The sequence below is a fragment of the Microtus oregoni genome, unplaced genomic scaffold, assembly GCF_018167655.1.
Source record: "Microtus oregoni isolate MIOR12 unplaced genomic scaffold, Mior012 000017F_ref0000208, whole genome shotgun sequence".
Taxonomy (NCBI): Eukaryota; Metazoa; Chordata; class Mammalia; order Rodentia; family Cricetidae; genus Microtus; species Microtus oregoni.
This window is the reverse complement of record NW_024543076.1, coordinates 25,547,771-25,560,755: the sequence shown is the minus strand read 5'-3', so window position 1 is coordinate 25,560,755 and position 12,985 is coordinate 25,547,771. Positions and strand designations below refer to the sequence as shown.

The window sequence follows — 12,985 nt, the reverse complement described above, 5'->3', positions numbered from 1 at the left end:
ACATTAAGCTGGATGATTATTTTTTTAAAAAAATGAAAATAAATAGTTTTAAAAGTATACAAACACTGTGAATTAATAACCACACTGTACTTAATCTTGGTAACTAGGTGTCTTAATCATGTATTTGTATCCTTACATTTGTAATTCTCTCGTATGGCATTCTCTTTCTATTTAGAAAATATATTTTTAACCGATTAATCTTTCTGAAATCAGAGTTTAGGACGATTGTAAACAGATAGGATTAGATGGGAGAGTATTAATGTGTCCTTATTGTATAATATGAACCACAGTAATGCAAACAGGACTGTCTTGAAGCTTTAGACCCCTTTTTGCTTTGTGAAGAACTCAAGGGACTGTGGGTAGGGGTCATCAATACAGCTGGATGAAGACGGGCAGGAAATGGGAGCCTTGGGACAACCTGCAAAACTTTAAACCCATTTCCATTTCTGGTGACTGTTTTTTCATCGACACCAGAGGAGCATCTTAAAGCCATCGTTTCTGTGTTTGAGATAGCTCTTTCCCCCGACACAGTCTGCAAACTTGGTCCCTTCGTATTGTGTGAAATCAAAGACAAACCTAAAATTTCTGCATATAAAACTGCTAATTTACAGACTTTTAAAATCAGAAGACAAAGTCCATCTTTCAGGATGGAGTAGGGAGGAATCAGACGACCAAGAATATTGTTTCTGACCTCTTTTATTTCCTGAGACAGTAGATACATTTCTGTCATTCAGGTTTAAGAACATAAATGTTATAAAAACTTATCTTTTAGACCATTGTACATACATAGTCCATTTCTACGCCTTCATGAAAATCACTGCCACTGTCTCTCTTTTAAAACCTGATTCAGTTTATCTGTGACCAATGTTTGACAGCATTTATGATGTGAATCTTTAAACAAACTCAAACATTTTCTTTACTGGGCCTAGTCTGGGTACAAATATATTTATCACCTATTTCTTATTTCACTGCAAATATGACTAACTGTAGAAATTAATATTTTATTGCTTATATACATATTCTTGATGTTTAAGTTAGAATGCTGAAATATGTTGAGCATTTTAAATATATAGAGTGCATTAATTCACACACATCTGACACACGAGTCCTAAGGCAAATCTTAATTTTGTGGGATTTGGTAATCTGCCGTGTCTCTGAAGGTCTGGCTCGGGGTAGCTATGAGAACTCTCCAGTTCTGCAATCTGATTTTCTCCGCAGTGCGGAATTCAGGCCTCTGGGCCTTCAGTGCCTCCTTGAGAGGTGGTACTCGGTGCCAGCCAGCTCCTGCACATCAGAGTCCCATCACTCTGTGGGTCTTAGTCTCAGAACTCACTTTGGAAAGCTACACTGCCCAGAGACCTGCCGAGAGCCTAGACAGTGGTTGCTGGTTGCTTCACTCCTGCCTGCCCTGGTCACCTAATCAATTCAGTCTTAACCTCGTTAATACGTCTTGAGGCACACTCTGGGGGTCATTTGAGAGGTACCTTTGGTGACCACATCTACGCTAAGATCCTCAACTGCGGACCTTGTGTCTCTGTTTTTAGTGTTGTGATTTAAGAAAAAAATAAAAACAAAATTTCTTTCTATTTCATGTCTTTCTTGCAGGTTTTGTACACTACTCAGATTCCGGTTTCACCCCAAACCAATTGATTGTCATAACAGAGTGTAAGGTTTCAGTAAAATACAATTTAGTTGTTTACAGTCTTTCCATATTTCAATTTTTTATTTGTAAATTACCTAATATCCTAGATGTTTTATGGTAGGGAAGAAGCGATTGTATTGCCTTGCTGGCGGGATTATGGATGGAGGAGGAAGAAGAGAAAGAGGAGGAAAAGAAGGAAGAGTATTCGGTCAGCACCACGGACAGCGCAAGGCGCGGAGGGCGCGGCCACTTTGGTGCATCCTTCCCCAGCTTTGCCTTTGTTCCCTGGCCAGGCAGGCCACTGCAGAACAAAGACTTCCGTCAAGGCTCTTTCTCAGCCCTGGTTTTCTTAGGCTTCAAGGTTGTGGAGTAGACCTACCTTAACTAAGTCTACGTTATGGTTTTCCAAATAAATTAATTTGCCAAGTCTCAGAGTTCCTGGCTTAGTCTTTCCGGTTATTCGACAACTTTGACTGATTTGGGTATTGCGACTTTGCCTTAGTCTTTTAAAGCTAGATAAGGCCGCCAGGAGACTGGGTAAAGATGCGAAAAGACAAGGGCTATGGAGTACCTGATGTTCCTATTTCCACAGATGATTGAGTCAATTGAGGTTTCTTGTGCAATGAGGTCTGCGCGCTACACCCCCCTCACCCATTATGTTTCCCCAATTCGGTCCAGGATTGAGGACAATCTCAATCTGTTTTGAAAAGGCCAGCGCTTTCTGAATGCAGACTTTCTAGACCATTGGCACCAAAGGGAGTTACTCCTCTCCTGACAGCTGTCAATGAAACCTCTAATATTTCCCTTGAGGATAGACATGCGGGTTTCCCGGATTCTCACTGGAAAACATATGACTCTCGCATTCTAAAGATTCTGCATCAATGCAAGGGGTCCTTATGCCGCACAGGATGGGTTCATTCTAGCTCTCTTCATGATGCCTGCAATTGTTTCTCCCCACCCTTTCTGACCCTGAGTCTCTGATGTCCTTCAAGTGCAGTCGTAGGCTCCGCTCTTGGCATTCACCGCGTGCCTTAATTGTATGACATTAAATCAAGGTCCGCTGTGAACACGGAGGGCAGAGTCTCTGATCTTGATCCAGAAGCAACTGACTCACTGCGACTATCACACTCTCCTCTCTGCCCTTCAGCTTCCCCTGGAGTTCCCGGCTTGGAGTCCCTACCCCCAGGGTCGTATCTCAGAAGCTGTGCTCCAGCTCAGCCCTCCTCCTGCCACATCTGCTAGAGTTGCCATTAATTAGTCTGCCCTGTGGAAGAGCATGAGCCTGCGTATACTTACGCATACATCTGCATGCCATTTACAACGTACCTAAAATCCATATACATACGTCTATAAATCTAGTTTTTAAATGATGGCATGGATCGAAGTTAATTACCCCTCTGGTACAGATCTAATTTCATAATCGTGTTATTTTACCGAAGGCAATTATCTGAGTCGGTTTGCCCCGAATCCCTTCCTAAGACATTTGCAAGGAAAGGCAAGTCTTTAAGGACCATGCCATGAGTGTTCTGCTGAAGAAACCTTTGTCAGTCATCTCCTGCTGCTGGAGAAGAAATCTAGCAGATAAAAGCGAATATAAGCATGCGTGTTTGTAGGTCCGACAAGCACACTGATATGCCTCTGATACCCCGATTTTGGTTGGGAAATTTTGGGAAAAGATCAGAATCCCAGGGCGGGCTAGGTTATCCTTCTTTGTATGGCGGAAAAATTAACTCAACAGCACCTGCCAAGTCCCGGGAGAGCTGGGGCGCATCTGGTCTGGCTATGGTTTTACTGCAGGGAGAAAAGGCTGCTTGTTCGGGCATCCTCAGGCTCTGGAGAACAGAGATCGGGTCTGAGCCCGCTCCGGGCGTAGGTTAAGGGCAGTGCAGCAGATATGCACTCTATGGCAAAAGTCTGGACGAGGACCGAGTCTGGGCTCGGCGGAGGGAGAGCGAGCTGGAAAAAGGAAGAGTGAGGGGTGTTGACCTCTATGGGCGGAGCCCTCTGGACAGCGGGCCGCAGGCGGTGGGCAGCGGATCTTTTCACAGCATCCCTTGCGCGGCAGAGTGGGCCAGGGGGAAGGACGGGCTCCAGCTCGGAGGAAGCCAAAGAGCTCAAAAGCAGGTTTTGTGCAGAGACCCCAGAACGCTCCCCTGAAAAACAGAATCAAAGCGCAGAATTAGAGCAGGAGGCGGAGGGAGGAAGGAGAAACTCGAGAGGAGGGACGGGAGGCAGGAGGAAGCACTCAATGGAACCGAGATGACCCGCTGACCGGACCTATGAGTTGAGCTGGGGGCTCCCCTCAATGGGCCGGGAGACAAGGGAGCTGAGAACTTAGCCCCGGCTTCGGAAGCTGAGAGGATGCCGACAGGACCAAAGATGTGGTTTCCGGAGATGGAGTCGTGAAAGCGAGTCCTCAGATTGTCCTCTGTGCAGTCCCAGTGATTCGCGCATCCTGCGCGCCGTTACCGATCTAACCCCTCCCTCAGACCACACGCCAGAACCGCAACTCCAATCTCCACCCCTTCTTGGTTTAAGATCCTGCAAACTGCAAGACTGGAGAGTACCAGCAAGAAAATCGAAAGGATCGGTGAAATAAAGAATTACATATACACATTGCCCTAGAAATCCGAAGGAGAAAGAGCTGCAAGCTCTGCTCAAACCTGCAGAGGACCAAAGCGTTTTCAGGAGCTGCTCGGTGTGTTCTCGGAGGAAAGAGGAGGCTGAGCGGCTTCCACGGTATAAGGTGCTTTAGGGTGGGCGGTGGGGGCAGGGAGGGGTGGATCGTAGCGGTCCGGTCTTTCCCCCTCGCTTGCTGATCCAGAATTAGGGATTAATGGCTCGCTCCAGCCAAACAAATAAGGCATCTGCCTTCAGCACAAGAGGATTACACGGGCTGCTGACGTCACCAGTCAGACAGATGTTGGCTCCCAAAGTCCTGAACAGCTCACTGTGTCCTTGAAACCAAAGAGCCGCAGAAGGCTCGCAGCCCCCAGGAGCCGCGCCTGGGCAAAGCAAAGGGCAACCGCCTTGCTTTTGACTACACAGTCCTGGGCTTCAAAACACTGGCTCCAAGACAGCTCCCCAAGATGTAGCTCCTCAGTCTCTCTAGCGCTTGCATAGCACATCCCAGACCCCTGTTAAGGTCTAGGCTGCCTCAAAGCAAATCCAAATCAGCAAACTTAGTTTCCTTTCCTTAAAATACGTTCACATCCCTCGTCTAGGATCGGGCATCCAATAAGCACCTCAGGCTGGACACAGCTATGCTTCAGATGAGGGACCACCTCTTAATTCTGTGGTCAAGGCTTATCTGTACCTTCTCAATCCCACGATAGTCCTTTCCGCAGGCCAAGGTCTAAATTTACGCTTACTCTTATAAATACAGCCCCGATGGAGTGCTGTCCTAAACAATGACTCCTTTCTGAACTATCTCTGCTTTCCCCTGGACCACAGTTACAAGAACCACAAAATCCCATCATGGAGCCCATCAGGATACCATCAAATGCCGTTGAATATTTGCTTCAAATGCTTTGAAGATGGTGCTTTATTTGTTTGTTTTTAAATACGGGTTTCTAAAATATATCCATCATCTATGCTAAGAAATGAGGACATTTCAAGGAACTGCAGTTTCATTCTATGCTCAAGAGTGATGGCTAAGATCAATAATTTATTTTCTCGCAAATGTCAGCATCACTTTAATTTTATTTTAATTTAAATATAAATTGTTGTTATTTTGTGACTTGTGTATTATTTATGATCTATATGATCTTTCAGGCCTTTGCTGATCACAAAGAAGACCCGTTACAAAATAAGTCAGATGTCAGAGGGTTGAAGGTAGAAATTTAAATGAGCAGTTTTCAGTGCATTATATAATCTGAAGCAAAATAATTTTGATGAAGTTCATTTCTAAAAAGGTTAAGGTAATGAATGAAACCCATGCACAAGACAACATGGTTGTTTGACACAGAGCCAAAGAAAACCAGTCCTGTGCCCTACACTGGATCAATATGCATGAGAAAGTCTGTTACTTTCTTGAGGAAAAAATAAATGTTTGTCTAACTATTGTGATTTAGTGATGGGCTACCTAACCTATCCAGGAGCAAGCGGTAGTTGCATCGCATCTCCATTCATATTAGCCCTGTCCATCAAAGTGGCATTTAATTTTTCCAATTCTGTGCATTTAGAAACCCAGTCACTGATAAAAAATCTATTTAATTTGCTACAGTGTCATTCGGCTAATCCCAAGCAAAATAGTAAATTTTCTTTTTCTTTTTACTCACTTTGAATCTTATAAGGAAAAGCCCATAACAAAATCCGTGCATTTAAAATTGTTATGTATGAGTAGCAAAAGGTAAAAATGACCTTTAGTGGGATAAAAAAGTTATACCTCTAAAAAAGGGCAAAAAAACCCAAAAAGAACGTAGAAGAGATTTAAAACTTGGTAGAATGTGTATAGATTATGATTTAAATTCAAAATCTAATTTTAGTTTAAATTCAAATTTTAATCCAAATTGTTATTAAATATAATGATTGTTTCGCCTCCAACAGATACGAGGAAGGTAAACTTGCCTTCCACACTCACACAATTTTGCTGGAGTCTGTTTGTTAAATAATTAGTTCGCTGTCCATGGTTTTGATTCACCTAAAGGAACAAGCACGGGCGCTTTGGGAAATTTTAAAGTAAAGATGTTTCTGCAGTAACTTGGCTTCTTAACAGTTTAAGATTATATAAAAGGAGGAGAAAGGTATATAGGCCTTACGTTTTCCTCATTCCAGTTTTTTTCTTTTCTTTTCTTCTGTATTTGTCACGAAAGAGAGTACCAGAAAAAGTGTGTGTGGGGGGGGGTAAGGGGGTACATTTCATTATTTCTGAACTAACAAATGGTTGCTCTATGTATAGGTCCAAAGGGCTGTAATACGTAGGATATAATATTTGTCAATCTGCCGTCTTTCTCTCTCTCCCTCTTCAGCTAAGAAAAGTAACAAACGTTCTTAGTTTTGTATCAACATTGTTTTTGAATATGCTTAACTAGAGCAAGAAATTTAATAAAAATTATACACAAAGGAAGAAAGAGAGGAAGAGTGAGTGAGAGAGAGAGAGAGAGAGAGAGAGAGGAACAATGCTAGTCTGGGAAGTCTCCTTGTCTTTATTATATGTCCATACAGAGGTGGGCAGTGTAAATAGTTATCCCACATCTACATTGAGCCAATTAAAAAGAATCTCTCCTGCAAACCCATACTTTCTAAGGTAGCAAGGATGGCTGATGATGTAGTAGCTAAGTAGTTTCTCTGTCCCAATAGCAAATAGCACTCTGTATTAGATTCTAAAACAGACTGACAGAGTAGAGTAACAATAACCTTGTCCTGGAGTTCCTCCGGAATATGAAAGGAGAAAGGAAAACTAAAACCCCACTGCTCCTCTCCAAATAGTTGGGCTTTATTTTTTTTTCTTTTTCCTTTTCCCTTTCAAGTTTATCCGGACCGACAAGCACAAATTGTTCCCATACAAGTATCTATTTGAACAGCAAGGAAACAGACTCTTGGTTTCTAAGCGAGGTCCATATCCACCAGGCCAAAGGACCCTTCCTTGGCCCTTAGAGCTTCTCGGGGTATGGAAGGGCTGCTCCTTGCTCCCACCCCTCAAAGTATTGAAAACTTGAGAAATCCTTGTACCGGAAGAAAATGGCCTAAACACAATAGGACTCGCCATTTTCTACTTGCGAAGCACAAAGCGCTTGGCGCTGCCCGCCACACAAAGAAAGCGTGGGCCGCAAAATTCTTGCACATTTTCAAGAGGCTAGAAAATATCTTTCTCGAATGGCAATTTATATTGTCTGGGCATTGTCAGGCACACACACACACACACACACACACACACACACACACACACAGAGGCATCCTCCCTTAGCCATGGTCTCTAGAAGATCCAAGCTTTGAGGTTTAGATAAAAGACGCACCAAAGGGCTCAGGGCTAGCAGGGCGCTGGGCACAGCCAGTCTAAGTCTCCCCAGACAAGGGATCCTAGCAGTGGGCTGTGGAGGACTCCATGCCACGCATGCTGCTGGAGGGTGGAAGTCCTTCCCCAATCCAAGGCCCCTCCATCTGATTTCATCGCTCCTTGAGCTAGCCTGGTAGCCCTGAGCTCAGAAATCTCCCTGACCCATTTACTGGGAGCGCCAGACACCAACCTTGCAGCCAGGATATTGCCTACTGAGCGAGCGGCAGCTCTCATGGATGTTCAGTGCGCGGGAAGCCCTGGTCTGCGCGCCTCCCCTGTCCCGAGATCGCCGCTCCGGAGACACCGCATGCCAGCCAAACCTTATCACCAGCCTAGTGAAATGCTGCTGCTCAGGTGCAGAAACAAACAATCCGGGGAGTCCCTATTAATAAAAACATCCAGGCACAGGCAGCAGCGCTGCTCACAAAGGGAGCACTCTCGGTTCACCGCGCGACACAGAGCTCAAAAGCCCAGGAAAAGACGGTACTTACAGCAGGTGCGCGTTTGGATAATCCGCAGGCAGCTCGTTTGGTTTGTTAGGCTGTGCTTTAAAAAAATGAATGCGCGTATCTGTATATTTGATTCTACATAGCTTCCATCGTTGAGAAGGAAAGAAACAAAAATCTTGTAGACTAGCGAGCATGGGGGAGGGGGATGGAAATTTTCATTGTCTACGCTCTGCACACGCAGCCCAAGAAAAGACGAATATTGCTGTGTGGGGCTCCTTCTACTTTCTGCTTGAAATTCAGAAGCTTTCAAAGCTGCAAAGAGGGGGTTTGGTCTCCCTCCCTCTGTGTGTTCCTCTTCTCTCCTCTCCTCTCTTCTCTCCTCTGCTCTCCTCTCCTCTCCTCTCCTCTCCTCTCCTCTCCTTCTCTGTCACTCACCCTTTAGCTCTTCTATAGCTAATGTTCTCTCTCTCTCTCTCTCTCTCTCTCTCTCTCTCTCTCACTTTTTTTCAAAAGAGGGCAGGTCGCTTCCTGCATCCCAATGAGTTAAATCAGTCACTTCTTCTCATGCATCAGCAGCCTCTTTAACAATCCGAGGGCTGCAGGCACAAAAGAGCATTTAGCTGCCTCCAATTTGTGTAGAAGGCCTGCCCTTAATTTGTTTTAGGAGTATAATTAAATCATGAATTTCACGAAATATAAAAATATCAAATTTCCAATTTCAGCGAGTGAACCTCTGATAGTAACCTTTGAAAATAAATCCTTTCTCTTCTTGGTGTTCTTACCCAGGGCCTAGAATGTTTCACATTCTTAGAGGACAAGGGTTTGGACCCAAACCTAAATGCCCTTCCCCCATTCATATGTCAAGGTCACACTTATAACATCCCTCTTTGCTCTAAATCAGAACCTTTTTAAAATTTTTTCTTTTCTTTTATTTTTTTTTTTAAACATAAACCTTCTCCTTGGAAGGAAATTAAGCTGCCTGGGAAGAGTCTGAAGGACTGCATAAATAAACACATTCTTAATAAGAAATAGAATCAGAATGTATTGTTATTAGACATTAGGCTGGTTGGAGTGGGGGGGACCCCACAGGCCTTGCTTGTCCGAGTGGTTTCAGCTCTTTTTTGCTCTGCCCTGAGCGAAATCTGGGGTTACTGGGTTTTAATCAGGTTTCTTCCAGCCACAGAGTGGGCCATATGGGAGGTGGGGGCAAGCGCCTATCTTGCTTGCAGAGTCTCAGAGGGGTCCTTGTATGGTGGAGACTGCCCAGTGCTGTGGGGGTGAGGGTTTAGTTCCCCCTTCTCGGTGTAGGTCAGGGCACAAAGAGCAACTCTGCATTCCTGCAGTTTCTTTTTCAGAAAGGACCCAGGCCGAACCATTGTTCTTCTTCAATGAAGGTGGCTGAGGGTGGTAAAGCCAAGACCTCCTCTTCCTCACACACTCATTCTCCCCCACTCCACACAGGGCCACTGCTAGGAACATATTTAGGAGCATTCTGGAAAATTGTAGAATTCGATACAGCTAGCATCTTTGTATTTTCAGCAATTTGCTGTTAAGTCTACTGTCAGCTCCTACCCCATTTTCTAGTTTTAAGAACGCTAGTTAAGAAGCATTGCCTGGTAACATCAGAGAAGTTAGGATAGCAGAGAACCACCACATCCAATTCCACCTAATGGGAAAAAAACCCAGAACACTCACCTCTTCCTGACTGTGAATTCTCATTTAGATACCTTAAGTCATCCTGGGCTTTTGAGTTAGGCCACATTTCACCTTGAGCATAGAGCAGAGAAAACTGGGCTACGACTACCACCTCCGGAAGATGCACAGCCTGATGTGCTTAAAATATTTGACAAATCTTTCTACGAAGTCGTCTGGAAAAGTAAAAAAAAAAAAAAAAAAAAAAAAAATAAGAGAGAAAATTTCTAAAAAAAAAGAAAAAAAAAGAATAGTGTGTTTGTGTAACATAGTTAAAAAGTGCTTTGGGGGCTCGAATTACCTAAAATAAAATACGGTTTCTGTGGCAGAGCCGGGACTGGAAGGCAGGCCTCAAGGCTGATGTTTTTATGGGAGCAAAGGACACTGTTTGGGGAGGTACCAGGTACATCGTCCACCGACTCTGTATCTTTTCACTGATGATGTTCATTCTATCCATTGTCTCTTTATTGACCTGGGACGTGGGATTGTTAAAGATCCTTAAGGACCTGCATAGCCTGTGAAGGGGCAAGGTCACGGGGTAGGCAGTGCTTCCCGCTGAGGGGAAGACAAGGCGCTTAGGTCTGGTTAGCCATCAGGGTTGGCTCGGTGGCGACTTTAGACCACCCAGGGTGGGTACTTTACCCAGCATCCTTTCTCCATCTCTGGCTCCCGAAATACTAGCTTTGCCTTATTTTTCAGAGTTCTGGGGGAGGCCTTGGGAGGGTACACAAGCAGGTTACCAGTGCGGTTTCCTAGGTACGGGCCTTGCCTGGAAACTTCGGTCTTAAACTGAGAACTCCAAGAAAAATTCAAGAATCAGAGGCCAGCGCTGAAACATTCACTTAAGGTTTTCAGACCCCACGCACCCAAGTAAGATGGACAGGCCGACGACAGCCTTCGCCTCCGGGTAGCCCAGTGGATGGAAAACAGTCGGATCCAGCCAAATCATTTTTTCCAAAAGAACCTGTATTTTCTGAACACTCTCTCTTAATTCTTGGTCCGGGTCTCTCACCTAGTTCAGCCTAGCAAGCTGGGCGAATGATTGTATTCTAGTACCCGATTTGGGGGTTTCTCTGCACGCGAACCTCGTACTGCCCTGCACACCTCATAGCCAGAGCTAGTTTATGAAACCGTAACCCAACTCATTGCCAGAAGTTGTTGCTAATTAGTGGATAATAAACTTCTGTAGCCAGGGCACAAAAGTCTTTTAAAAGTGCAAAGGTGTTCTTTGTGTCGCCTCAGAAAAGAGATTAGCATATCAATTGGACTGAAGGGACTGGACAATGAGCCCTCCTCCCACTGCGCTGCCCTAGGTTTGCAGCCGGTCCTCTCCTTGGCTATTTTCTAACCACCTCCTTCTTCTTCTTCTTCTTCTTCTTCTTCTTCTTCTTCTTCTTCTTCTTCTTCTTCTTCTTCTTCCTCCTCCTCCTCCTCCTCCTCCTCCTCCTCCTCCTCCTCCTCCTTTTCCTCCTCCACTCCCCTCTCCCAGCTAGGTCGAGGAACCCTTGGGGTGCCCTGAGCGCCTGGCAGCGACCCAGAAAGCAGTATTAGTGCACACCAGGCCGCGGGGGTCGCGCAAGGCCCAGGCTTTAGCTATGCTCAATGGAAAGGTGTAAGCGCCAAGGTGCGGCAAAGTAGGAGCGGTCACAGGGTGCGAGCAGACGTGACAGGCCTGGGGGGGGGCGCCTTGCACAGTCCCATCGGACACCCCTCTTGGGGAGTCAAGGCTTGGTCTCTACCTTGCGCGCTAGGCCTCCCCAGGGTGGGCAAGCTCCCAGAGGAGGGTCCACAGTGTGGGCCTCCGGCCATTGCTAGCTCCCTAAGCCCCTGCGGCCTCCGTGCTCGGCCTGACCAGCAGTCCAGCCTCGCTTGCACGTGAAGGAAGGCCGGGAGCCTTTGGAAGAAGCCAAAGACACCATGCTGGAGGTTGCCAGGTCCTCTCAGACCTCTGGTCCCCTTGGCTAGTCCTGGGCCGAGATGCCTGCCTACTGCCCGGACAGGGGACATCTGACGCCAGGCGTGTGGAGAAGCTGAGGCCCCGCTGCAGGCCTGGCCCAATCTCCATGATACCTGGCCTAGCCCCGCTGCCCCCAGCCGAGTCCCTTGTCCCACCACAGAAAGTCAAAGGCTTGCCTGGGCCAGCAGCGAGAGAGCACAGTAGAAGGAAGTCTCAGGCGGAGCCGCCCTGGCCTCCGGGAGTCAGCTTTCTGTCGCCCCCCCCCCCCTCCACGCCCCTAGGATCGCTAGGTTGTGGCCGCCCAGGAGAGCACCCCGCCGGGGGTTGCGGGACCTGAGGGACCAAGGGAGCAGTGGAGTTGGCCACAGATCTGGGAACCGAGCTGGAAAGCGAGGCAAGGAAAACTGGTAGCGACTTGGCGGTGCCTTCTGCTTCTGAGTTGGACCCGTCACTTCACAGTCCGCGATGAGGGGCCCGCGCCTGGCCTCGGCCTCGGCCGCGGAGCCCCCGCCCGGCAACCGTGCCAAGAAAATTCTTTCTTCTCCCTTCCCCTCCCCCTTCTCCCCAGAGGCAGCTTCCGTTCTCTAAATGCATTAAGAAAAAGAAAAAAACAAAAAGGAAATCTCTTGGGCACTAGTCTAGTCTCCGCTAGACGCTGGTGTTCCGCAAACAAGCGCCAAACTCAACACAAGTTATCCCTGAAAATCATCCACTTTAACTGCGGTGATATAAAATGTCGAGAGAAAAAGTGAAGGTCGGTGTTTCCCTAAATGCAAAACATCAGAGAGGGGTTTGAAAAGAGCTTTGCGTTCCTTGCGAAATCTCCATTGTTACTTGGCAAACAATGGGAGCCTGGGCGACTGGAGGGCTGTGAGAATGAATAGGCGATCCGCGGGATGTGTGCGGGTCAGTGCTTGCGGTCCTGGGCCTAAAGTCCCTTTCTCAGCTTGCCACAATAAACCAGCGCAAGGTTCAGTCTTTACTGGGTCACCGGCCATCCTCTATTATTCAACACTTCACAACAAAAAACACTTATTAATCAGCGCTGACCAGAGGCCCCTTTGAAACAAGAGAGGAGAGAGAGAGGGAGAGTGGGAGAGGTGAAAAGAAGATTGAGAAGCCTGGGACAGATCTTTCTAAAGGCAGAGCAACCATAGGGTTCTTTCCTCCGGTGGCCAAAGTTTATTTGACACAACAAAATTTTTAATCAGGCCACAGAGACTTGCAGTTCTCATTTGCTTGTTCCC

General features: G+C 46.4%; 1 protein-coding gene across 1 annotated transcript; it reads right to left on the bottom strand.

Annotated features, from left to right (window-relative positions):
* Positions 1-3,193: 3,193 nt before the first annotated feature.
* Positions 3,194-11,788, bottom strand: LOC121458310. The gene is made up of 4 exons (XM_041667511.1): positions 11,521-11,788; positions 9,785-9,922; positions 8,132-8,473; positions 3,194-3,795 (listed from the first exon to the last, which is right to left on the bottom strand). Exons 1-4 carry the CDS (start codon positions 11,786-11,788, stop codon positions 3,431-3,433), a joined length of 1,113 nt encoding a protein of 370 aa, XP_041523445.1. The 3' UTR covers positions 3,194-3,430.
* Positions 11,789-12,985: the final 1,197 nt, after the last annotated feature.